This window comes from Eubalaena glacialis, chromosome 17 (assembly GCF_028564815.1).
Source record: "Eubalaena glacialis isolate mEubGla1 chromosome 17, mEubGla1.1.hap2.+ XY, whole genome shotgun sequence".
NCBI lineage: Eukaryota > Metazoa > Chordata > Mammalia > Artiodactyla > Balaenidae > Eubalaena > Eubalaena glacialis.
Window position 1 is genome coordinate 88,570,007 of NC_083732.1, and position 25,005 is coordinate 88,595,011.

At 57.6% G+C, this 25,005-nt stretch overlaps 2 protein-coding genes across 2 annotated transcripts; one reads left to right on the forward strand and one right to left on the reverse strand.

Moving 5' to 3' along the window:
- Positions 1-4,104: 4,104 nt before the first annotated feature.
- On the reverse strand, positions 4,105-5,603 carry CCDC166 (coiled-coil domain containing 166). The gene is made up of 2 exons (XM_061172076.1): positions 5,128-5,603; positions 4,105-5,036 (listed from the first exon to the last, which is right to left on the reverse strand). Exons 1-2 carry the CDS (start codon positions 5,566-5,568, stop codon positions 4,140-4,142), a joined length of 1,338 nt encoding a protein of 445 aa, XP_061028059.1. The 5' UTR covers positions 5,569-5,603; the 3' UTR covers positions 4,105-4,139.
- Positions 5,604-17,277: 11,674 nt separating this feature from the next.
- MAPK15 (mitogen-activated protein kinase 15) lies at positions 17,278-23,521 on the forward strand. Its single transcript, XM_061171994.1, is given in 16 exon segments — positions 17,278-17,346; positions 18,611-18,709; positions 18,963-18,992; positions 19,098-19,188; positions 20,096-20,226; positions 20,330-20,493; positions 20,679-20,788; positions 20,791-20,817; positions 21,603-21,660; positions 21,946-22,083; positions 22,201-22,306; positions 22,432-22,449; positions 22,451-22,610; positions 22,726-22,859; positions 22,948-23,076; positions 23,198-23,521. Coding segments are annotated over 16 exon segments (1,641 nt in total). The 3' UTR covers positions 23,375-23,521.
- Positions 23,522-25,005: the final 1,484 nt, after the last annotated feature.

Sequence of the window (25,005 nt, forward strand, 5' to 3'; positions counted from 1 at the left end):
TGAGTGCGAGTTGGGATGGCCTATCTTGGGTCTTTGGGCAATAAGCGCTACAAAGACTCGAGCCTTGTCCTGCAGGCCAGCTGGCCATGCGTCCGGGTCACCTGTTTCTGGTTTTTACTCCTTTGTGATGCTTTCACCTCGTGATGCCATTGTGTGGAATTAAGTGTGAACAACACAGAACTGTGCAATTAACTACATTCCATCTGATGACGATTATCAAGTGATACCAGTGGGTCACCCTGGCGCTTAGTGGCTGCTGAACAGTGGCACATCCGGCTTCCCTTGCTGGCTGGTTTGTCCCAGCCTGCAGTTCCCTCTGTGCCCGGCTGGGCAGGCCCTGGCGGCGAACCCTTTGAGGGAGTGGCAGCGGGCAGACGGCAGGGACACAGCTGCCTCCTTGTGTCCTTGTGCGCGGCTCCCTGAGAACCCTTTGCTGGATGCGGCACCCTGGGGGGAGAAGCGTGGTGGTGAAGTAACGTGAAGGCACAGTAAGGTCTGCACCTCAGCTCCCTGTCCCCACGTCCCCAGGGGCAGGTGTCCTTAGGAAGCACCAGCCTTCTCAGCAGCGGGCTGTCCCATGGCTGGTGGAAAGGGATGGGTGTGCCCCTGGTGCCCGAGGCATCCACCCCCTCCGCACACCTTCTGCCCGGATGCGCCCACCACGTGCGATCTGTCCCTGAGCAGCTGCCGCGGGACCTGGCCCGCGGAGCAGAGCATCCCACACCTCCCATTCGGGGCCCAGAAAACCCAAGCTGGTGGGCCGTTGCTGCTTCGTCCCTGTCCTTCATGACCCGCTGGACCCCCTCCCCAGGAGTTCCTGTGGACGTTCACCCTGGGGAGAGGGGTGAGGTCCTGGCTCCCTTGACCGATAAATCAGGCAACTTTTGTCTAGAAAAGGGAGCCAAGTCGTATTGTTTTAGTGAGATTTATTCCAAGTTAGGGGTCAACATGAGCCTCACACTAAATGAAGTATCTCCCTCTGGGAAACAGCAAAGAGCGAAAGATCCCCTCACCTGGCCCGAGGGATAGTCTGCTGATGGCAGAGTGTGTCCTCAAGCGCCTGTCCTGTGCTGTGAAAATAAGCACATGGTTTTGGTTTCTTGTCCTCAAAATAATGGACTCGTACTCTCCACGTCCTTCTACGGGTGCTTTTGTCCATCTCTTGTGGCCCTTCCGCGTCCCTATTCTTCTAACAGCGTCATGACACGTGTCCCATGGGAGGCCACCTCCTGCCCTGATGTCTGTGCATGCATGGGCTCTATCGGTCTCCTGGGATGGCCGTAACAAAGCGCCACAACCTGGGTGGCTGAAGACAACAGAACTTACTGTCTCAGCTCTACAGGCCAGAGTGTGAAGTCAAGGCACCAGCTGGGCCGTGCTGCCTCTGAAGCCTCCCTCTCTCCAGCTTCCTGTGGCGCCGGCCATCCTTGGCGCCCCTTGGCTCGTGGCCACAGGGCTCCAGCCTCGGCTCTGCTGACACAGGTGTGGTCCTCTGTGTCTCTGTCTTCTTTCTTTTTTTTTTTTTAATAATTTTTTAAAAAAATAAATTTATTTTGGGCTGCATTGGGTCTCCGTTGCTGCGTGCGGGCTTTCTCTAGTTGTGGCGAGCGGGGGCTACTCTTCGTTGTGGTGTGTGGGCTTCTCATTGCAGTGGCTTGTCTTGTTGTGGAGCACGGGCTCTAGGCCCGTGGCCTTCAGTAGTTGTGGCTCGCAGGCTCAGTAGTTGCAGCACACGGGGTTAGTTGCTCCACGGCATGTGGGATCTTCCCAGACCAAGGCTGGAACCCGTGTCCCCTGCATTGGCAGGCAGATTCTTAACCACTGCGCCACTAGGGAAGCCCAACCACTGATCTTTTAACTGTCACCATGGTTCTGCCTTTCCCAGAATGTCACAGAGTAGCTCATTTCTTTTTAGTGCTGATTAATATTTCATTTTCTGGATGGACCACCATGTATTTATCTACTCACCTACTGAAGGACATCTGGGTTGCTCCCAAGTTTTGGCAATTATGAACAAAGCTGCTGTAAACGTCCGTGTGCAGGTTTTTGTGTGGACATAAGTTCTCAGTTCCTTTGGGTTGGAGTGTCATTGCTGGATCATCTTATACAAGTATGTTAATTTTGTGAGAAACCACCAAACTGTCTCTTAGAGTGGCTGCACCAGTCTGCATCCCCTCCAGCAATGAATGGGGAGTTCCTGTCGCTCCACCTCCTCGGGGCCTAGGGGGTGGCGCTCTCCTCCATCCCCACAGGCACCATCAGGTGGCAGCCTGCCGGGCAGACCAGGGCTGAGTTTGAGCAGCTTGTTAAGACGGAGATGCTGGAAAGCTGTGCAAGGAAGAAGGAACTACCAGAACTAGCCCAACAGGATTCTTAAAGTGAACTTTTTACCAAAGCATAACGTACATACAGATATGTCCCAAATGGTAAGTATGCAAGTGGATGAATTTTCACAAAGAGTAACAATGTCTAATTTGTGGCTTAACAAAAGTCCAGGCAAAACTAAAATGTTGTTATAAGCCTTCCCTGGTGGTGCAGTGGTTAAGAATCCACCTGTCAATGCAGGGGACACGGGTTTGAGCCATGGTCTGGGAAGATCCCACATGCCGCGGAGCAACTAAGCCTGTGCGCCACAACTACTGAGCGTGCGCTCTAGAGCCCGCGAGCCACAACTACTGAGCCCACGTGCCACAACTACTGAAGCCCGAGCGCCTACAGCCTGTGCTCCGCAACAAGAGAAGCCACCGCAATGAGAAGCCCACACACCGCAATGGAGTAAAAAAAAAAAAAAAAGAACCTATTGGTAACAAGATTTCATTTTTTTTTTAATAGATTTATTTATTTATTTTTTGGCTGCGTTAGGTCTTCGTTGCTGCGCGCGGGCTTTCTCTAGTTGGGGCGAGTGGGGCTACTCTTCGTTGCAGTGCGCAGGCTTCTTGTTACGGTGGCTTCCCTTGTTGCGGAGCACGGGCTCTAGGCGCGCAGACTTCAGTAGTTGGGGCACACGGGCTCAGTAGTTGTGGCGCACAGGCTTAGTTGCTCCGTGGCATGTGGGATCTTCCCGGACCAGGGCTCTGACCGGTGTCCCCTCCATTGGCAGGCGGATTCTTAACCACTGCGCCACCAGGGAAGTCCCTCAAGTGAACTCTTCTCAGAGAATTTGTGTTTGATGCTGCCAGCCGCCCACCAGCACTTCCAACCCAGAACCAGAACATTTAACTAAATTTCCACGGCAAGGTTGGTGGGGGCTGGGGGGGCTCTGTTTGAAAGCTGCGGTCTGAACTCCTCACTCCACAGGGCCCAGGTCCATGGGCCACGGTGGCGCGTCCGCCCTGGTCTCCCCCACGCTCCACCTCCCCAATGCAGCCGTTGATGAATGCAAACCACAGGTGAGGGAGAGCGTACTAACCGGCCTCCGTGCGCTTGGACTGACAGCTAAATCAAAATTTAAAATTATCCTCCCCCCCGGAACTCCCTGGAGGTCCAGTGGTTAGGACTTTCACTGCCAGGGCCCGGGGTTCAATCCCTGGTCGGGGAACTAGGATCCCACAAGCCGCAGGGCGTGGCAAAAACAAACAAACAAAAACACAAAAAACCAATAGGTTAAACATAAAAACGCCCGTGGCTCCCCATGGCGCCAGAACAAAGCCCACACCCCCACCCCAATGGCTCTCTTGAGCAGCTCAAACCACGCTGGCCCTCCCGGCCGCCACACGCAGTGGACCAGCTCCTCCCTGGCCCGCCAGACTCCCTTCCTGCTCTCATACTACCTGTCTATGCTCGTGATGTCCATCTCCGCCACCAGACTGTCAGCCCTCATGGGCAGGACGATGGCGTGGCCGACTCCCTCTGCCCCTGCCAGAGGAGCCAGAGGTCAGCTGTGGGGTTGAGGGATGCTCAATCCTGGCAGACACACAGGGCACAGGACGATCAAGCTACCTTGCAGCTTGGAAACTGGGAGCCATAATGAGTGGTCCCTGCGCCGGCCGGAAATGCTGGACAGCGAAGCAGGCGGTGCCAGAGCGGAGAGGGGTGGAGGGGGTCACACCTTTATTGATAATCCACTCACCAAATCCGCGTCCTGCGCACCCTCATCTCCCCCGCACCGTCTGGCCTCATTGGCCTTCCTCCGGGTAGGTTCAGGATCTCCCCAAGGCGCCTTCGCCTGCAGCATCACATTCACGGTCTCCTTCGACTGGGACACGGGAAGAGCCCGACCCGGGGACGGACTTCCCAGAGAGGGTGGTGTTCTGTGAGGCGGCACGCAATGAGGACCGAGAAGGGGCCCAGGAATCCAGGCGTGACGGGGTCAGGGACGGGACTCGGGAGCCTGGGCGCGAGAGGGTCAAGGACGGGACCCTGGAGCTCCCGTGCGAAGGGTCCTGGCATGGGACCCGTGATCCCGCCTTCGAAGGGGCCAGCGACAGGACCCTGGAGCCAACACGCGACGGGACCGATGACGGGACCCAGGGAACCGCGAGCTTCGACAGCAACGATGGGGCCCAAGAGGCCGCGCGCCACGAGACCTGAGACGGGTTCCGGGAGGCCGAGACTGATGCGACCCGGGAGGTCGCGCGCGACTGGATCGTGGTGGAGGCGAAGGACTCGGGGTGCGAGGAGGCCAGCGGCGGTTGCCAAAGCGGCGGGCCCTCGGGGCCCCGGCGCAGCCAGCTGTGCACGCGCGCCAGGTCCCGCATGTCCTCGTGCTCGCGCCGCAGCTGCTCTCGCTGCTCCAGCAACCGGCGCCGCGTGTCGTGCAGCACCTGGGCCCGGCGGAGCAGCCGCAGCAGCTCCTGCCGCAGGCGCCCATTGTCCCCTCTGACGGCCTGTGTGTGCGCGATGAGCGCGCGCGCCGCCTCCCGCTCCGCGCGCCGCGCCAGGGACTGCACGCGCTGGTGCGCCTCGCGCTCGAAGGCTGCTTTGTCCTCCAGGAAACGCCGCTTCTCGCGGTGGAGCAGCTGCATGTGCTCCACGCGCATACGCAGCAGCTCGCGCTCCAGCGCCCGGATCCGGGCCAGCTGCTCCAGCTGCAGCTCCTGCGGCGGGGCCGCGGGTTAGCGCCGGGCCGCGGCGTGCACCCACCTCGCCCTGCCCGCGCCCGGCCCTCCCGCGGGGGCGCGCACTGGCCTTGTAGGGCTGCAGCTCCTGCACCTGTCGCGCCATCTGCGCCGCGCGCGCCTCCATCTCCAGCAGCTGCGCGCGCACCCCCTCCTCACGCCCGCGGTAGAGCGACTCCAGCTCCGCGCGCTGCCAGTGGATCTGCGTCAGGTCCGCGCGGTGCTGCTCCTCCAGCCGGACGATAGCGTTGGCGCAGCGCTGCGCGCGCGTGCTCACGTAGCTGGCGTAGAGCCGGCTCTCCTCGCGCAGGCGCAGCGCCTCGCACTCCAGGAAGGCGTTTTCCTGCAGCGCCTGGTCGACGTGCTCCTCGCAGGCGTCCAGTTGCTCCGAGAGCAGTTTGTATTTTCGCTGCAAGTACTGAGCGCTCTCCGACAGCGGCGGCTCGGTGCCCTCTCCCGCCGCGCCAGACCGGCGCCCGGCGCTCGGCCCGCGCTTCCTCTTGGGCACCATGGGTCGAGGCCTCCAGCCCGCTCCTCCAGCTCAGCCCTTCCCGTCGACCAGCCCGAAGATTCTGGCGGGGTTCGACGCGTCTCAGGGTCACGAGGTTGGGAGAGGCAGAATCAGGAGTTTGTGGTCAATCAAGGGTCAGGGCATCGTCGCCAACCTTTACTAGGGGGCTCCTTCCAGACCTTGGCCTTGCGTCGGGGTTTGTCCACCTTTAGCTGTGTTGGCGGTCAGCCCGAACGGTCTCCCTGGAAACAGAACTTAGTCGCCCTCCGCAACTCCTGCCCCGTTGCTTGCGCAACGGCCCGACTCCCCTTCCTCCGTTCCCCACAACTCCCTCACTCGAAGTCTGTGTGTGACGGCCTGTGTGCGCGTCCGGCAGAGGTCGGACCCCAGACGGGCAGCACTTCGGCTTTCCCCGGAGGACGATGCTGGGCTGGCTTCCGAATCTAACACACCTAGCAGCAGCCGGAGTAGCCCCCACTCTCCACGTGCCAGACTTGGGCCCTTTGAAGCCTCTCCACCGGCGGGCTTTTCCCCCAGGTGTCCCCATATGGGGAGAGGCTTCGCCAAGTTCCTGGCCTCCTCCACCACGCACGCACGCACACACACACACACACACACACACACGTGTGAAATCCCCGTATATCTTGTCAGGACAGAGCGCTTCCCCACAGCTTTTCATCGCTCCGGGAACCCTAGTTTTCCTCGAAGCACCTTGTGATTCCTTTTTCTCCTTCTGGAGCCCTCATGGGAGTTAGGGTGACTGGGAAGGTCGAGCCCATTCGGATGCCATCCCCCAGTCCAGCGAGTTTCTCTCTGGGATTTCCTCTCTGAGGCTTCTAAGCCCGCCCGTGAGGCACCTGTTCAGTTCACCCCAGCGACCTGGGCTTGATCGGCTTCGCTTCCCAGCTGGCCAGTATGGCTGGTCCAGCCTCCCATCCTGTCTGATGCCTTTGACAAGTAACTTAAATCTATACCTATTTCGGTCCTGTCATCATATAGTTGGGTTTCTATCCAGGTCTGTCCACATTTGCTGCAATATGGACAGATTCAAGAATTGTTGACTTGTAACTTTGTGAGGAGCACGGTTTAGGAAACCACATGTGTGGGAAGGCTTGTGTTGAAAACTATCTTAGGAGGTCTGGCTGGACTTGGTCTAGTTAGCTACACCTGCACCAAAGATGTGGCAGAGCCTCTTAAAATTAGGAACACATTTGAGGCATTTTCCTCCTTATAAAAATGTATTTTGTAAATAAAAATAAAATGACATAAACTTCAAGACAATGCAGAATTTCCATTTGTTTTCACATTAAACATTTTTAAAGAAACGCTGAATCATAAACTCCTAAAACAGCATCTGAGTGTTGGCCTTAAATGATGTGGGCTTCTTACAGAAAATTGGGCAAAGCCCAAGTAGAACCAGGGGAAGAATCAGCCATGATCCCGTAGTCCCATTTGGGACCATTTGGTACCGCTCCTTCTCCTGGCCTGGCATTCCAGACAGGGTCTCTCTGCCTGCAGGGGCAGCCACCAACGCTCTCCACCTCGCCACCCTCAGGCCCTCCTGGGGCCACTGTCCCTATCTGACAGATTGCGAAACAGACTGCGAGAGGTCGGGGCCTGCTCTCAAGGCCGGGCCGGTCCTCCGCAGTCTCGGACCCTGTTCCTTCCCAGACCACACCGTACCGTGGGCCGCCCCTGCCCCTCCCGGGCTTCTGCGCCTCACACATCTGTCGCAGGAGTGTCTAGGTCGACCTGGGTCTTTTAATTTCTGTTTCGAAGCAAGGCAACCGATGGGCAGAGGTTTTTAAATTTTAAGTCGTCCGGGCCTCCCGATTCCCCGGCGATGTGTCCTCGCGTTAAAGCTCATAAACGCCTCCTCCCAGAAGAGGTGTGGCGAGCGTTTCGTTCTCCTCTGTCTCCGGATTCCTCGAGACCGAGTTCTTCCCGGCGCTGCAATTCCCGATTACGCAATCCGGATGGAATCGAAGGTGGAGCCCTGAGGGAAGCCGCGCCCCCGCCCCGCCCCCAGCCCTGGTCCTGCCCGGAAGACCTCCAAACCACGCCCAACCCGGGCTCGGCTCCCTCCCGGCCCCTCGCCCCCGGCCCGGTCCGCCCCCCCCACCCCCACCCCCGCCACCAGCCGCAAGCGTCCGCCTCTGCGCTCCCAGCCCGGCCGCAGAGGCTGCGCTTTGCCTCTGCCCCGCGGCGATTAGGGGCAGAAGGGGACCTTGTCCCCTCCGTTTCCTCGGGCTCGCTCCCCGCCGACAGCCACGGGGCGCCTGGGTGTCTCCGGGGGCAGCCCCTCTCCCAGGGAAGAGGGGGGCGCCCGGCCTGCAAGCGGGCTGAGATGCCCGCCACTCCGGACGTCTGGTGGCTTTCTCTCACTGTGTTGGGAAAGCGGTGCCTGCTGTCCACCAGGTCCCACCGCCGCCCACGGGAGACGGAACTCACCTCCAAGGGCCCAGATTCAAAGCCAAGTGTTACTCTTGATGCTTCTCCCCACCCTTGGGGTCCTTCCCCCCTCCCTTCGTGAATGGCGTGGGGGTCTTTGTCCCTCCCGGGGCCAAGACTACATTTCCCTCAGACTCCGGCAGGGAGGCGTCTGGAGGGTCACTCATCTCTTGGCAGGGACACCGAGCTGGAAAGACACCGGGAGGGAGAGGGCCAGCAGTCTGCTCAGCTTCTGGCAAGGCTGCCCCCCTCCCGTCCCCCTTCTCCTCCCACCCCGGCCCCTTCCCCCCAGCGGGCTCTGCTAGGGGCCTGCGAGGACCTTGAAGGCTGCGGCAGAATGCCCCGCCGGCTTGTTCCTGGGATGCTGCTCTCACCACTCAGCCGCTGCCCCCAACCCTGGCCAGGCCGCCGGAGGGCACACCTTCCTGCCCTCGCTTGCTGTTCCTTCTGCCTCGGAGCCCTGCCTACTGAACTCCGGAGACTTGGGGTTTGCGCCCCTTCTCAGGAGTCCCAGTGGGGTTGGGCTGTGTGTCTGACCCCGGGGGGTGAGCACTTCCAGCGGCCTCTGCTCCCGTTTCCCAGACGGAGAAACAAGCACAGAGTGAGTCGCCCAAGGACTCCGGAAACCACTGGGTCTGTGACTTGGACCTTGCTGGGCTCTTCCCACTGTGTGCACTGCCTCTCTGGCTGAGTCCTCTCCTGTCCCTGCGCTGTGCCCTGCGGCAAAGGGAGGAGCCAGCTGCGTTTATGGAATCCCACTCCACGGCAGCCTGAGGCCACATGGCCAGTGCCTATGACCCTTCCACCTGCCAAGGCCAAGTGTACCTGTGGAGGTGGGGGTGGGTTCAGGTGATGCCAGAGACCCTGTCCTTGGAGCTCAGCCCCGGTGGGAGCCTGAGACCCACAGAGGCGGCCAGATGCTGAACAGAGGTCAGACAAAGGGACCCTGGGGGCCTGGCAGTAGGGCTGCCTCAGCCCCACCCCGGTACCTTGTCCCTTGATCAGAAGCGCAGCGCTGATGGCGATCACCATGGCAAAGGGGAAGATGGGCAGGAATGTGAGTGAGGTCCAGGAGAGCCTGTCTATCCAGTGCGTCCTCTGGCTGAGGTCAAGCCCTGGAAAGCCCAGACCTGGCTGTTCTCTGTGCCCTGGGCAGGACCTAAGTCTGCCCCCTCCCCTATATCCCAGCTTGTGTGCTGCCTGCAGACCTGCCCCACCCCCTCCCCTCCCCCCAACCTAAGCTGGCCCTGGGCTGGGCATTCAGAGAGGACCCTTCCTCAAGTGGCGGCCCCTCCACAGCCAAGTACCTTGGAATCGGTGCCAGACCCACACCAGGCTCACGGTCAGCCCCAGGTGGAAGGACCAGATCCAGACCACGATGTGCGTCAGTTCCCACAGCCATGGCTGCCCCTGGAGGAAGTGCCCTCTCCAGACACGCGGTGCAGTGAGGGACATGGCGGCACCGCCACCCAAGTCCCATCAGCCAAGGCAGGTGGGAGCCGGCGGGAGCCCCGGGGTGCGTGTATGTGCAGAGCACGTGAGGGCCGGCTGGGGCTCTGTGATGATGCTGCCGTGGTGACCCGGGCCCTGGCCTGCTCAGGGTCAGCGGGGTCGCAGCTTCCGGGAGAGGCTTCGTTGGAGCTCAGGGCCTGTGGGTTCGGCTCCCTGGTCCTCCCTGAGTGGCCAGACTGGGGCAGCTGGGCCTCGGGGTGTGGTCCAGGTTGGTCTGCATGCCCCCCCCCCCCAGGGGTGCTCACCTACCTCTGTTTGTGAGGAAGAGGATGACAAACAGAAGGATGCCCAGAGTCCAGAGCCCTGCGCAGGCTCCGATGGCGATGCCAGCGCCCACCTCCACGGGCTGGCTCAGAGATGCCCCTGAGAGACAGCCACGAGGAGGCGCCCAGCTGGGGGGCGTGCCTCCTCGGGGGTCCCCCTGTTTCCAAGTCTGGGCACATGATCTAGAGACAACCACAGCTACAGCCCCAAGGTGCTCTCCTGGGAGGGGCGCAGGCAGGTGCCTGGAGTGACCTGGGGTACCTGGGTCCATAGCCCACGCTGGGAGCAGGAGAGAGGAGAGCCCAACTTCGGAGACCCAGGTGCAGGGGAGCACAGCAGGTCCACCCCACAGGGTCGGGGGCTGCACCGGAAACAGGGTGGGCGGTGGGCTACACTGTGACACACATGGGGACACAGCTGATACCTACTCAGACTTGGACACTGAGGGGAAGGGAGGGGTGGGGCCCACACTCAGACTGTGACACACAGGGAGGGGCAAAGCCCACACTCAGACTGTGACACACAGGGAGGGGCAGGGCCCACACTCAGACTGTGACACTCTGCATTCTGGGAGGTGGGAGCCCTGTGAGTTGGTCTTCCTGGTCATAAGGAGGCTGGTGATGGATGAAGCAGGAGGTTTAGGCCAAATCGTTTCAACCTGGGGGGTTTGACCTGCCACAGGCCCGCTCCCCCTAACTCTGGGCCTCCTGGATGAGGCCCCCCAAACTGCACAGGATCTCCCCACGGGTCAGCTAAAAATTAAAGGCACAGTCCACTTCTTCTCAATGCATAATAAATACCCCGAGTCAATAATGCACTCAAAACTAAGGTGAAGGTTACAACTGCACGCAATAAAACTGACTGTCAACTGACAACTGATGAGAAAATAAAAACTTCTTGACAAAATTTATATCTGCAAGGATATTTGGACATGGGAAAGTTGGACTGGGTAGAAATAACGGCCCCAAGAGAAAACACATAATAGCAGATTTAAAAATAACTAATGGATGAATCAAATGTCCACTGAAAATTTGATTTAATAATTAAGTAAATGTAATGAAGTTCATGCTGCAGAATTCCTTTTTTACTGAAATTCACTGATTTGGGGATAATTCTGCTTAGGGCCACGTTCTTGGTGGCAGAATGGCAGGGTTGAGACCTCCTTTGGCTGCGGGTTCCTGGGGGCAGGCAGGGAGAAGAGGGGTTGGCCTGCTAGCTGTCACACGTCCCTGCTGCTCCAGAGGCCAGAGGTCCCACTGCCCTCAGCAGCTGCGTTGGACTGCCCCGCGCCCCCCCTCACCAGGCCCCGCTCTTGTCGACTGAGTTTACTAAGGCTCCCACTTGCCGTTCCTGCTGCCTGCAGCTGGGGGAACGCCCAGCTGCGCCTTCCGAGTCAAGTGTGCCGACCTTCCTGGCCTCTCAGCCCCGCTCCTCACCTCGGACCCTCCGTAGTGAGTCCAGCTGTCATCCCTTTCAGCCTGTCCAAGTGGTTATCAGTCCTTCCTCCATTTCCATCGATGGGCCTTCTGTTCTTCTCTCCGTCCTTGTGGGCATAGAGCTTTTCAGTTTATCTTTATGTTTATTATTGATTATATTTGGGGAATAATCCCAGTCATTCAATGGACTTGCCATCTCATCTAAGTTATCAAATGTATTGGTGGGAGGTTGTTGACAATAAACCCTTATTTTCAATGTTTGAAGGATTTGGTAGGAATGTAGTCTTTCATTCCTGACACTAGTAATTCCTGTGTTAGTTTTCTAATTTTATGTTTATTTTTTATGTTCTGTATCAGTCTTCTTGATTACAAGATGTCAATAATATGAAAACAATTTTAATACAACAGAACGTTTAATTACATCCTCTTCCCATCAATGCACGAGTCATTTAATGATGATTATATCAGCCATTTCCATTGGCAGGAGGCTTTTCCACTAAAGGCTCCAGTGGTTTCCACGGTACCATGTTTCTCACCAGATTTAGTTCATTTCCAGCCTGAAGAATCACCTCTTCTGTTTGGCCACTCTTCTAATTTTTTAACACTGGGTTCCACTTTAACCGTACCCAGCTTCTCATTTGTAATCTGTTCTGTATGCTTTCTATACACTGCATTTTTAGGGACTGGTTCAAGAACTCTAGATTCACATTTTTTTCCCTTTGAGTACATTAATGATGTCATTGCTTTTTCTTCTGGCTTGAATTTTTTTTCTGATAAAAACTCTGCAGTTATGCTTATTTTTGTTCCTCTGCATGTAAATTTCTTTGGTTACTTTTAGTATTTTTTCTTTATCACTGTTTTTCAGCAATTTAGTTATGAGTTCCTTTGTGTTTTTCCTACTTGGGCTTCATTTAAATTCCTGGATCTGTGAATATATCATTTTTTCTTTAAATTTGCAAAAATTTCAGCCATTACTTTCTCAAACATACTTTCTGCACCCCCCTTTTGTTGACACTGTCCCACAGGTCAGTGAGGTTTTTTTTTCCTGTGGGTTTCAATTTGGATAGTTTTTATTGCTGTGTATTTGAGTTCACTGATCATTTTTTATGCTGTGTCCATCCAATGAGTTTTTCATTTCAGATATTTTATTTTTCAGCTCTAGAAATTCCATTTGGTTCTTTTTAATAATTTGCCTTTCTTATTTCACTATATGCATGCTTTCTTTATATCCACGAGCATATTTATAGTAGCTGTTTTTAAAGTCATTGCCAATTCCATCATCTCTGTCATTTATGGGTCTGGTTCTATCAGCTTATTTTTCTCCTGGATACGGCTTCCATTTTCCTGCTTCCTCCCAAGCCTTGTAACTTTTTTTTTTTTTTAGGTGAAATCACATAACATAAAATTAACCATATTGAAGTATACACATTAGTGGCATTTGGTACTTTCACAATGTTGTGTAACCATCACTTCTATGTAGTTACAAAACATTTTCTTCACCCCAAAAAGGAACCCTGTACCCATTAAGCAGTCACTACCCATCTCCCCTCCCCCCAACCCCTGGGAACCACCAACCTGCTTTCTGTGTCTATGGAGGTACTTACTCTGAATATTTCATTTAAGTGGACTCATATAATATGCGACTTCTTGTATCTGACTTATTTCACTTAGCATGTTTCCAAGGTTCATCCACATTGTAGCACATATCAGTACTTCATTCCTTTTTATGGCTGAATTATATTCCATTGTCTGTATAGATAATATTTTCTTTATCCATTCATCAGTTGATGGACATTTGGGTTGTTTTCACCTTTTGGCTTTTGTGAATAGGCTGTTGTGAACACTTGTGTACAAGTATTTGTTTGAATATCTGTTTTCAGTTATTTTGGATATATACCCAGAAGTGGAATTGCCGGATCATATGGTAATTCTATCTTTAACTTTTCGAGGAATTGCCAAACAGTTTTCCACAGCAGCTGCACCATTTTACATCCCACCAGCACTGTATGAGAGTTCTGATTTCTCTCCATCCTTGCCAAGACTTTTTTTTTAAAGTCATCCTATTGACTGAGTGTGACCTCATGTGTCTTGATTGCATTTCCCTGATTGCTAATGACGTTGAGCATCTTTTCCTGTGGTGCTGACCATCTGTATATCTTCTTTGGAGATATGTCTATTCAAATCCTTTGTCCATAATTTTATTTATTTTTTGGTTGTAAATGTTTTATTTGCTTAACAATATATCTTCAGTAACTTTTTCAGGGCAGTATATATAGATATAATATTATAAAACACATTACTAGCTATGTGGTATTCTATACATAATAATAGCTGTATAGCATAATTGAAGTATGATTAATTTAACCAGTCTGATACTGATGAACACTTACCTTGTCACCAACTTTTCCCTACTAAGACAATGCTACTGAAAACTATTTTTGCCTGCTTGTGAGATTTTTGTATGACAAATTCCTTTTGAATCAAACGATACATGCATTATACATTTTTTATAGAGATTGCCAAATTGTTAGTGAGCTACAAGAGAACAAAGATAGATAACAATACCAAGAAAACAACACATGAACAAAACAAGAATTTCAACAATGAGACAGAAATCATAAAAAAGAACCAAACAGAAATTGTGGTGCTGAAGAATACAATAGAAATGAAGAATTAAAAACCCAGTGGAGAACTTCAACAGCAGACTTGATCAATCAGAAAAATGAATTACTGAATTTCAAGCCAAGTCACTTGAGCTAGAGGAGGACAGTGGTCCATGAGGCTCATTGCAGATAACATGGAGGCAACGTCCGCAAGCCAGAAGGGTGCCCCAGAGGCAGCGTCGGGGCCACGCGTGTGGCAGGGAGGCCTGGACTTTCGCCTCCCTCTGGTTCCTAGGGAGCTGGCCAGCGGTCAGTGCAGGAGCAGCAGAGCAGAGGTGTCGGCTTCAGCACATCTTCCTCCCCCGCTTCAGCCTGAGCTGGGGGTGTCCAGGTCACCCAGGTGGCTGGAAAGGGGGTCAGTTGCCCAAGCATGGGAATTCTCTTCACCAGGATATGGAGACTCTTCAAGCACCAGGAGCACAAAGTTATTGTTGGGGTGGATAGTGCAAGGAAAGTATCATCCTTTACCGATTTCCTGTGAATGAAATTGTACATACATCCCCTTCCAATCCGCTTTCTCATTGGCTCCTTCCAAACCAAGGGCTTAAAGCTGTGATTGACATTTTTCTCATCATAAGTCCTCTCGGGACATTGTATAGCCTGTGTATAAACTAAACTCCAGACTTGATTCAAATTTCACCAGTTTTGCCACTGCTGTCCTTTTGCAGTTCCAGAATCCAATCCACGGTGCCTTTAGTTATCGTATCTCCTTAGTGTTCTCTGGTCTGTGACAATTTCTGTCTTCCTTTGTTTTTCATGACCTCATTTATGTAGTCTCCTCTTGATGTACTCATAGGTTGTTTCCAGTTCTTCACTATTGCAAGCAATACTGCCATGAACTTTCTTGTATATTTTGGACAATGTGCTAGTATTTCTATGTGACTAAAAGCTTTCAGGTCCTTCTAGCTCTGATTTTTTTCGTATTCCTGTTTACAGATGAGGATGCTGCAGAGTTGCAAAGTTATGTCACTTGTCCATTGTCACACAGTGACACCGTTCCAGAATTGGGATTAGAGGCTCCATTTCTTGACTACTAGTTGTTGACTCAGTGCTCTATTACATATCACTGGGAAATTATTCTTGTAAAAAATTATATCCTCTAGAAAGATCATTCAGCATGCTATATAAAATCATATGACGAAGCATCTTCTTCCCTACATCTATCAAAAATATTTATTGGCACCTAAGAACAGGGCACTCTATGAATGCTATAGGAGATGCTGAAAGATACAGAAAGTAGTTTTTTCCTTCAAAGAACTTGCGAATTTAGTTCTGCACATAATATTCATTAACTTAACAAATGTTTATTGGGCTTCCCTGGTGGCACAGCGGTCAAGAATCCACCTGCCAATGCAGGGGACACGGGTTCGAGCCCTGGTCCGGGAAGATCCCATATGCCACAGAGCAACTAAGCCCGTGCGCCACAACTACTGAGCCTGCGCTACTTCGGGGTAGAATGCCTGGGTCACAGTAAATTTCTGTTAAACATTTTAAGAAACTACCAAATGGTTTCCCAAAGTGGCTGTAGCATTTTATATGCCCATCGACAGAGTATGAGTGTTCCAGTCTCCACACACCCTCACCAACATTTGGTGGGGCCAGTCTTCTTAAGGGCAGCCATTCCATTAGGATGTAGTGTATCTCAAGTCCTAATTTGCATTCTCTTTCCATTTCAGACATTATGTCCTCACGTGGCCACTCGACAGCACACGTGTCCCTGGCCTTCATCCCACCGCCCAGATGCCTCCTCGGTCTATAGCGTCATCTCACAAACTGTGACAGGTCTACAATGAAGTAACTCAGAAATAACAAGGAAGAGTTGAGAAACATAGCTAGCTATAGGACAGAGTAATTTTATGACTGTTGAACCTAATAAAAATGTTGGACTTTTATGTATATCTATGGTTAAAATTTTTTCTAGTAATTCATTTTTATTGTATTTTACAAAATTATGGGTCCACAACAGATTGAAAGATTTTAAAACTTCTGGTCCCCAGACAGTTTGGGAGCTCACCCTGAGTGCTGGAGGGCCCAGGGCTCGGCCCAGCGGTCTTGCCTCGCTACTGCTTTAAATCATCAGCACCTCCTGCATCCACACCCCCAGTGCATGTCACTTCATCCCTCAACTCCACAGTCAGGTCTTTCTATGATTTTCACTTGGATGTCCTATCAGCCTCTTAAACTTAAAGTGTCCCAATTCCTCGTCTCTCTAAACCTGGTCTATCAGCTGCCTTCCCATCTCAGCCCCGTTCTTGCAGACAACCCCCCCCCCCACCATGAACTTGGCCGTCATCTGCGATTCCTCTTTCTCTCACACCCACAGCCCCCCACCACAGCAAATCCAGGGGCTCCACTGCAGCCAGAACCACTCTCTCTCACCTCCACCGTTTCCTCCTCTCCCCTTTTTCCTCCCCGCCCCAGCGTGATCAGACCCTGCCACAGCCCGGGTCTCATTCACAATCACGGCCCTCCCCTCCAGCTTTGCCCACCGCCCTCTGCTGATACCTTGGTCTCCATCCCAGGGCTCCAGCCACAAGGGGCCTCCTTGTGGTTCCAACGCGCCAGGCACACTCCCACTCGGGGCCTTTGCCTAGCTGTCCCCTCGATGCTCTTCTTCCAACGTCCAAGGGGTTGTGCTCCCACTTCCTTCCCTGGCTACCCCCGCCCGTCAGCCCCCTTACCTGGCTTCCTTTTTCTGCAAGGCTCTGGTCACCGTCTGGCGCTTGACCTCTGCGCACTGCAGCCCCCTCTCAGCCAGTCTCATAGACTCTCACCCCCTCCAGCTTTGCTCTCCCAGCCGCTTGCCGGGACCCCCGCCCTGGAACTAACCCCCAGTTTCCTGGCGGTGCCTCAGCACCTGCCCAGTTCAAGCGCCCGCACCCGCTGGGGATGGCCCGGCCCCTGCCGCCAAATACCCAAGGAGTGGAGGGGCTGTCTGCGAATGACACCCTAACCGTCGGCACCCCCTTAGCAGAGACCGGAGAAGCAAGGCGGAGGGAGGAAAGAGCGTCCCGGGCGGTGGGCACTGCACGTGCAAAGGCCCGGATAGGTGGAGAGGTTCTGGAGGCTGCAGCAGGCTCCTTGGGCGCAGGTGGGGCGGGGGGCGGAGGGCGGAGAGGGGCACCTTCCGGGGCTCTGGCCTGGGCCACGCGGAAGGGCAGTCGCCAAGGCGGCGAGGGTCCGGGGGCGGTGCCGAGGGGGCGGGACTGAGGGGTGGGGCTCCACGGCAGCCCCGGATTGGGCGGGGCTTGGGCTGCAGACCGCGCTCTGCCCCGCCCCGGCGCAGGCGCAGGGAGGGCTTCGCCGTCGGTTCCCAAGGCAACCGGTTTCAACAGTTCGAGCCCAGCGCGTGTCTGGAGGCCTCCTGGCGCCCACCAGCCGGCATGTGCGCCGCCGAGATGGACCGTCACGTTGCCCAGCGATACCTGCTCAAGCGGCGTCTCGGGAAGGGAGTGAGCTCGGGGAGGCGCCCGGGCGTCCGCCGGACCAGGCCACCTGCAGGGCGTGGGCAGGGCCAGTCGGAGGACTGTGGCCTTCCACTCTGCCAGGGACTCTTGGGCTTGGGTCCTGCCTCCCCCAGGAGCTGGAGGTGTGGCCTGTTCCCAGGGAACTTGTCACCTGGCTCTGGGAGACAGGTGACAGCCAGGACCCCTAAGGCCTCAGTTCGGACCCTGGTGCCCCATCCACCCACCGTCCCCACCCACCACCCCCGCTGCCTCTCCCGTGCCCACAGAATGCTCTAGGGAGACCGGGCACACGTCATCCAGTCGCTGAGGGGGAAGGGCAGATCCCAGGCTCTGCCCAAGAAGGGCTCTGCCCACTCCATTTACTATCCCAGTAAATGCAGTGGGCAGAGTGGAGGCCAGAACCTTGTGTGAGCCCATGTGCATTTGTGACTGTGATTGTGTGAGCATGTGGGACTGTGTGAGAGTGTATGTGTGAAGGTGTGTCACTGGGTGTGTGCAAGTGTGTGATGAGGGAGGGGAGAAAAGAAAGTTGCAGACAGTGCAAGCAGCCGTGCAAAGGCCCTGAGGCAAGGACCTGCTGGGCTGCTGGGAAACAGCAGAGTTGAGGTAACTGGATAGGAGTTCTAGGGGGACAGTATTATCAAGTGGGGCTTTGGGGAACTGCAAGGACTTTGGCTCCTACTGTGAGTGACACGGGGAGGGTAGCAGCCATTGGTACCACTTTACAAGGCTCACCCTGCCCCCACTCTGTTGAGGATGAACAGTGGGAGTGGGTGAGAGAGAGTAGTTAAGAGGTCAGTGTAGTGATACAGGTTGGAGGTGCGAGAGGCCCAGACCAGGGCGGGGGCAGCAGAGATGGTAGAAAGTCTTCGGATTCTGATGAATCCTGAAGGTGGAACCAACAGGATTTGCTGACAGGCTGGATGGGGTACACGAGAGGGGCTCAGGGTGACTGCAAGGATGAAAGGCTGTCGGAGGAGGGACAGGCTTCAGATCCTGCCCAGGAGCTCCCTCCCATCTGTGACCTCATATCCTCCTGGGGCCTCCCCAGATACTCTCTGGCCTCCAACCCCCCTTTGTTCCTATCAGCCTCCTCTGGAGGCCTGCAGCTTTGGGGGCCTCGCCCCTCACCACACAGCTTCCCTTCCCTGGAACCAGAGCAGGAAGGAGGAGGCTCATGCCTGCAGGGGGCGGTCTGGCGGGCAGGGGATGGCCCTGTGCCCAGCAGGCTGACCGCCCTCCTCCCCAGGCCTACAGCATCGTGTGGAAGGCGGTGGGTCAGAGGACTGGCGAGGTCGTGGCCATCAAGAAAATCTTTGATGCCTTCAAGGATAAGACGGATGCGCAAGTAAGTGAGTAGGAAAGCGGTGTGGGAAAGGATGAGGCAGGGTTGTGGGGTGGCCCCCCTGCTGCCTTGTGTCCGGAAGGCACACCTTGAAGCTCAGTCACAGCAGGTTTCTGGCATTTCTCAGAGCACCGCCCCCTGCGACCTCATGGTCCAGCGGGTATGCAGGTGGCGAGCATCAGTCCCTTCGCATCCTCTCCAGACACGGGCTTCCTTCTTGCTCTGCACCCACGCTCACGTTGCTGTCTCCTTCCAGAGGACGTTCCGGGAAATCATGCTGCTCCAGGTGAGTGGCCAAGGCCGTCTGTCTGCTTCTCCAGGTGCAGTCTCTCCAAATAAGGGGAAGTCTGGCCCCTTGACCCCCAGGGCACAGCCCCCGCTCTCTCCCCAGGAATTTGGGGACCATCCCAACATCGTCCGCCTCCTGGATGTGATCCGGGCGGAGAATGACAGGGACATTTACCTGCTGTTTGAGTCTATGGGTGAGTGAGGCCTCCCTCAGACCCCAGCCCCACCTTTGTCCTGGCCCAGGATCCTCCCACCCACATCCCAGTGGCCTGGCTCCCTCTGTATGTTCCTTTGCTGCTTGGGTCCCTGCAGTAGCCAGTGCACTCAGCTTGGGCAATGTCCCTGTGGAGCTGGAGAGTGTCAGCCCCCAAGGCCTGGTGGCAAATATCTTGAACCCTGTCTATGTGGCTTCTGCTTTGTCCACTGTTTGCAGCTACATTTTCTTTTTTTTTTTTAAGTTAAAAAATTTTTATTCGTTTATTTAACTTCTGGCCGCATCGGGTCTTTGCTGCTGCACGCGGGCTTTCTCTAGTTGCGGCGAGCGGGGGCTACCCTTTGTTGCGGTGCGCGGGCTTCTCATCGCGGTGGCTTCTCTTGTTGCAGAGCACGGGCTCTAGGCGTGCGGGCTTCAGTAGTTGTGGCACACGGGCTCAGTAGTTGTGGCTCGTGGGCTCTAGAGCGCTGGCTCAGTAGTTGTGGCGCACGGGCTTAGTTGCTCCGCGGCATGTGGGATCTTCCCGGACCAGGGCTCGAACCCGTGTCCCCTGCACTGGCAGGCGGATTCTTAACCACTGCGCCACCAGGGAAGCCCTGCATTTTCTTTTTTCTACTCATTTGATAAAACAAAGGCAACATGAAATAAAGTATAAAAATAATTCCACAAACTTTTACTGCTGTGCCAGCAAAGACAGTGGGCAAGCTTGAGAAGCCATCAGGGGCTCCTGGGCAGTGCACGCATCCAGGACACGGCTCTGAGGCTGGCCAGTGGGACCTGGGGTCTGTGGGCATTGGGCAGGCTGAGGCGCCCCCATGAGGGCTCAAAGTGGGCCAGACTGGCCCGCTCTCCCCAGGTCCACCAGACTGACCTGCACACACCCCCAGACACCGACCTGAATGCCGTCATCTGCAAGGGCACATTGCTAAAGGACACCCACAAGCGCTACATCTTCTACCAGCTCATGCGGGCCACCAAGTTCATTCATTCAGGACGAGTTATCCACCGGGACCAGAAGGTGCCGCCCAAGCCCCGTCCACTGAGCTCCACGGCCCGCACCCCTACTCCAGGGTCCTCAAGCCGCCACCCATGTCATCCCTCAGCCCACCTCTTTTCCCCAGCCATCCAACGTTCTCCTGGACGCCAGCTGGTTGGTGAAACTCTGTGACTTTGGCCTCGCCCACTCCCTCAGCGGCCTCCCTGAGGGGCCCGAGGGCCATGCCCTGATGGAGTACGTGGCCATGCGATGGTACCGGGCTCTGGAGGTGTTGCTGTCCTCGAGCTGGTAACGGTGACCTACCCCCACCCCGCCGCCACCTCCCCCTGCAAGTCCCCCTGTGCTCTCCTGCCCTGCCAGGGCCCTTGGGCCTGCTTATGCCCCCAGTGTCCGAGACCCCGCAGAAGTACCTCCTCCCACCCCCACCTCTGCCTCTGGGGCTCCCCCCACAGCTCCACCCCTCCCTGCCCCAGGTACACCCCCGGGGTGGACATGTGGAGTCTGGGCTGCATCCTGGGGGAGATGCTAGCGGGGCGGCCCCTGTTCCCCGGCGCCTCCACGCTCCTCCAGCTGGAGCTGATTCTGGGGCCCTCCCACCACCCTCCGAGGAGGGTGAGCGTGTGTGCGGGGGTCCGCCGGGCACCAGGGACCCTGAGGGTCAGAGCACACAGCTGTGGGAGGGACAGCACTGCCGGACCAGGACTGAGAATGCAGGACAGCCGGGGAGGGGATGGGGGTGGGAACGTGAAGGTGGAGGGACGGGGAGCGTCCGGAAGCCTTGGGAAGAATGGAAAGGGCAGGCCCTGCCGAGGGTGGGCCCAGAGGGGAGCTGCTGGGGGCTTCGGGGAGCAACTGGACAGAGTCCACCAGGGCCACGGGGTCCACGAGGGTCAAAGAGTGCTCATGAAGGGTCCATCCGGGTCAGGACAAGGGCACTAGCTCTGCGGAGGGGTGACAGGGGCGGAACCCACACTGTGCTGGAAGCCAGACAGGGATGTTGGCAAAGAGATGGAGGGAGGCGGCTGGGGGGGGCGCCGCAGGGGTCCTTCCTTCTCCCTGGGGGAGGGGGACGAAGGACAGCGTTGGAGGAGCCCTGTCCTCTCCCCGGGTTTCTGCGCTGGTGGAGAAGGCAAGGGGCTCCCCTGTGGAGGTGGGAGCACAGGGTATGGGGGACGCGTGTGCACGTGTGAGCGTGCAGCCTACGGAGGGTGCAGGAGTGTGTAAGGACTGGCGCACGTGTGGGTGTGCTTATGCACGAGTGGCGGCGCACGACCCGGTATTCGGGGTTTGAGCCCTGCCAGAGAGCCGAGGCCCTGCAGAGAGGAGGTCGCTCAACGGGTCAGAAGCGGTGGCCGGCGACCCCCCTGAGCTGCCCCGCCTTCTGCGCCCACTCCCAGACCTCTTGGCTCTCGGCTCTGGCTCCGGCGCCTCGGTTGTGCAGCGCCTGGGGTCCCGGTGAGTGCGGGGGCTTCGGAGCCGGCCCCAGCGCCCTTCCCGCAACCTTCGGGCTCCCCAGCCCAGAAACTGTTGGTCAGGCTAAAAACGAGGAGGCCCCAGTGTGGGCGCAGCTCGCCCTGGGCCGGCGGCAGGAGCTGCACCAGGCCTTGGAGAGGAGGGGACCTGAAGGGAAGCAGGGGTCTGACGAACCTGCCCGCTGCCTGAGGGTGGTGCTCGGGAGGGAGCACGGAGCAGGAAGGGGGGGGCGGACCCTGGAGCGGCGGATAGGCCGGCTGCCCACAGGCCGGGGCAGACACTGGACGCCCTCCTGCCGCCCGACACCCCCGCAGAGGCCCTGGACCTCCGCAAGCGACTCCTGGTGTTTGCCCCCGACAAGCGGCTCAGCGCGGCCCAGGCCCGGCAGCACCCCTACGTGCAGAGGTAGGGGAGGCCCGGCGGCCGGGCAGGGGTTGCCGTGGGCCGGAGAGGTCGCAGGGGCTCGCCCGCCGGCAGCCCAGGTCTCACCTCCCCAGCACCCGCCTCGCCGGCCCCCCACAGGTTCCACTGCCCGGCCCGGGAGTGCGCCCTGGAGGCGGACGTGCGGCCCCCGGTGCACGAAGGAGCCCAGATCTCGGCCACCGAGTATCGCAGCCGCCTCTATCAGGTGCTCCGGCCCGCGACCCCCATCATCCCCCGTGCACGCACCCTCGAAGCCTCCCCTGCCCCAGCAACCTCCAACCCCCTGACGCCCACCCCGCGCCCCTCCGAGCGCCCCCTCGCCTCTCGCAGATGATCCTGGAGCGCAGGGGGTAACGGCCGCGTCCCGAGGGAGACGGGCCTGGGCGGCGTCCCCCCGCCCCCGGCGCCCCCGCTCAAACCCAGAGCCGCGGCCAAGCTGCCCTCGGACTCGCCTGCGCGGAAGCCCGGACGCCGGCCTCGAAGTAACCCCGGTCACGGCCCCGCGCACTGTGTGTGGTCTGGCGGCCGCCCGCGCGGAGCTGCTGGGGTCCCTGCTGTGTGGGACCACCAACCGTCAGCAGCGCGGGACCCCTAACTCCGGGACTTGATCTTCCGACCCCACAGATGTCCCCGGCGGAGCCAAGGACCCTCCCAGGCAGAGCTCGGCCCCCCTGCACCAGCCTCCGCCCCCAGGAGGTCTTGGGAGAGGGAAAGGGCCCCGCTGGGCGACGGCAGGGCTCCCCTCGGCATCCTGCTGGGTAGGTCGTGGGAAGGGGGGCACGGGAGGACCCCTCCCGCAGATCCTTCGCGACGGTGCCAGTGATCCTGCGACACGCCCCTTCCCAGGTGAAGCCCAGCGGGAGGGGGGCGGCGCCCTCCTTGACCTCGCAGGCCGCCGCCCAGGTGGCCGTCCAGGCCTTGATTCGGAGTGACCGGAACCCGGGCCGTGGTGGCAACGCGGCTGGCGCGCGACCGGTGAGCCCGCGCCCCTCCCGCCCTCCCCTCCCTTCCACCTTCCTTCCCCCTCCCCCGTCCGCTTTCCTCGCTTCAGGGCGCTCCCTCCACGCCTCCTACGACGATCTTCGTCTGCTTGCAGGTTCCTACCCGGCCTCCCCGGGAGGCCCGGCCCGGCCGGAGGATGTTCAGCGCCTCGGCCTCGCAGGGGGCCCAGGGGGCCGCGCGGGCCGCGCTCGGGGGCTACTCCCAAGCCTACGGGACCGTCTGCCACTCGGCGCTGGGCTGCCTGCCTCTGCTCCCCGGACCCCGCGCCTGAGCCGCCCTACGGTTCTTCAACCGGCCATCCCCGGAGCCCAGCCCCGCGCCCCTCCCCCAGTCCCTGGATTGCCCCTCCTCCAGGCCGCCCCCCCCACCCCTCCCGAGACCCCAGTGCTCTCCACCCGCCTTTTCCCCAACCCGCCCTCTCCTGGCCACGTTTGAGTTCTGGAGCTTGTCCAGGCCTCTCGGGGAGTAGATGAGGCTCACACTCCAGCCTCAATCACCTTCTCCGATAAAGTATGGTCTGTGCCAGCCTGCCTACCCAACTCTCCTCCTCGGCTTCCTGCAGCCCACCCCTTTCCGAGGACAGAGCCCTTGAGAAGCCTTGTGGGCACCATATGCTGTCACCCTGGGCTCCTGTCTGGTCACCTTTGTCCCCAGCAGGCCTGCCTGGTGCTTGAGCACATCAGATCCCAGCTGGGGCTGCTGCAGGCTGTGCCCAGGGTGGTCCTGGCAGGAGAGGGTCTTGTGCAGTGCATCTGTTGCCTGGGTGCAAGCTACCGTGTGACCACATTTGTGGCCTTGAGCCAGAGCGGGAAAAGGGACAAGATGGGGCAGCGGCCCTGACTGGAGTCACTGTCAGCGAGCCCAGCCCGTGCCCCATCAACACAGTGACTGGCACCCAGTGTGTCTCCAGGCCTTGGTTGGGGGAGGGGGAGAACAGCTGGAAATGTCTTGCGGGGCTCAAGGCTCCCTCCTCTGGTCATCACCAGGCAAAGGGCCTGGTGTGAGCCCAGGCTGGGGGGGGTGGGGGGGGCCCAAGGAGGTGGGAGGGGCCCAGCGGGCGCTGAGGTGTCTCCTGGTCCCATGCATGCCTCACACCGCATCTGACCCTGGGCAGCGGTCAGGACACAGGGAGGCCACTTCTCGGCTGCCTGGCAGGAGGAGCTCACAGCCTAAGGGTTTCGGCCTGTGCGGTGAAGCCAGGAGCAGGAAGCTCTGCCCTACTGTAAAAGACACGGGCTGCTGAGGGGGAAGGGCGAGGCAAGGAGAGCTGGGCAGAGGGAGGACCCAGACCTGGCAGCTACAAGAGAGATTCAAAGGCAGAGAGAACAGGGCTTGGGGGAAGGCCAAGGATGGGGCCACCACAGTTCTGGCTTGGAGGTGAGCTATTCACGAGATGGGGACTGCCCAAGGGGCAGTTGTTTGCATTTCTAGAGCCTGAGGCATAGCCCCAAGTGATAAACAAGGGGGACAAATGAGACTGTAGGATGAGTGCCACTGCCCAGAAAGGGGCAGGGGGCCCAAGAAGTCCAGCCCTGAGCGCAGAGGCAGTGCTGCTGGGACTGGAGCGCTAGGGAGGCCCAAACAACTGGGCAAGTGGCTGCTTGGCACCCAGGCCAGCGGAAGCCCCAGGTCAACGGGAGCTTCGAGACGAGGCTGGGAAGTGTCTGCTGGGCTAGGCAACCAGGGGCTGTGCCTACACAGACGGCCAGGCGGCGGCGAGGATGGGCAGTAGGCAGCTAAGTGTGGCAGTGAAGTGAGGCCTGCACAGGAAGGGGCTGAGAGGTGGAAGGGGTCTGTGTTGGTTAGAAGATGCGGGTAGAGGTATGGCAGTATAGAGGGGGAGGGGTCTTTAGTACACTCCACAGGGATGGGTGGTGGTGTCCAGAGGGAATCTGAGAAGTT

Excerpts from the sequence above, each read along its gene's own strand:
- CCDC166 (XM_061172076.1), bottom strand. The coding sequence starts at position 5,568 with ATGGTGCCCAAGAGGAAGCGCGGGCCGAGCGCCGGGCGCCGGTCTGGC. Across the intron at positions 5,037-5,127 it reads AGGAGCTGCAGCCCTACAAG|GAGCTGCAGCTGGAGCAGCT; the intron begins GCCAGTGCGCGC and ends GCCCCGCCGCAG.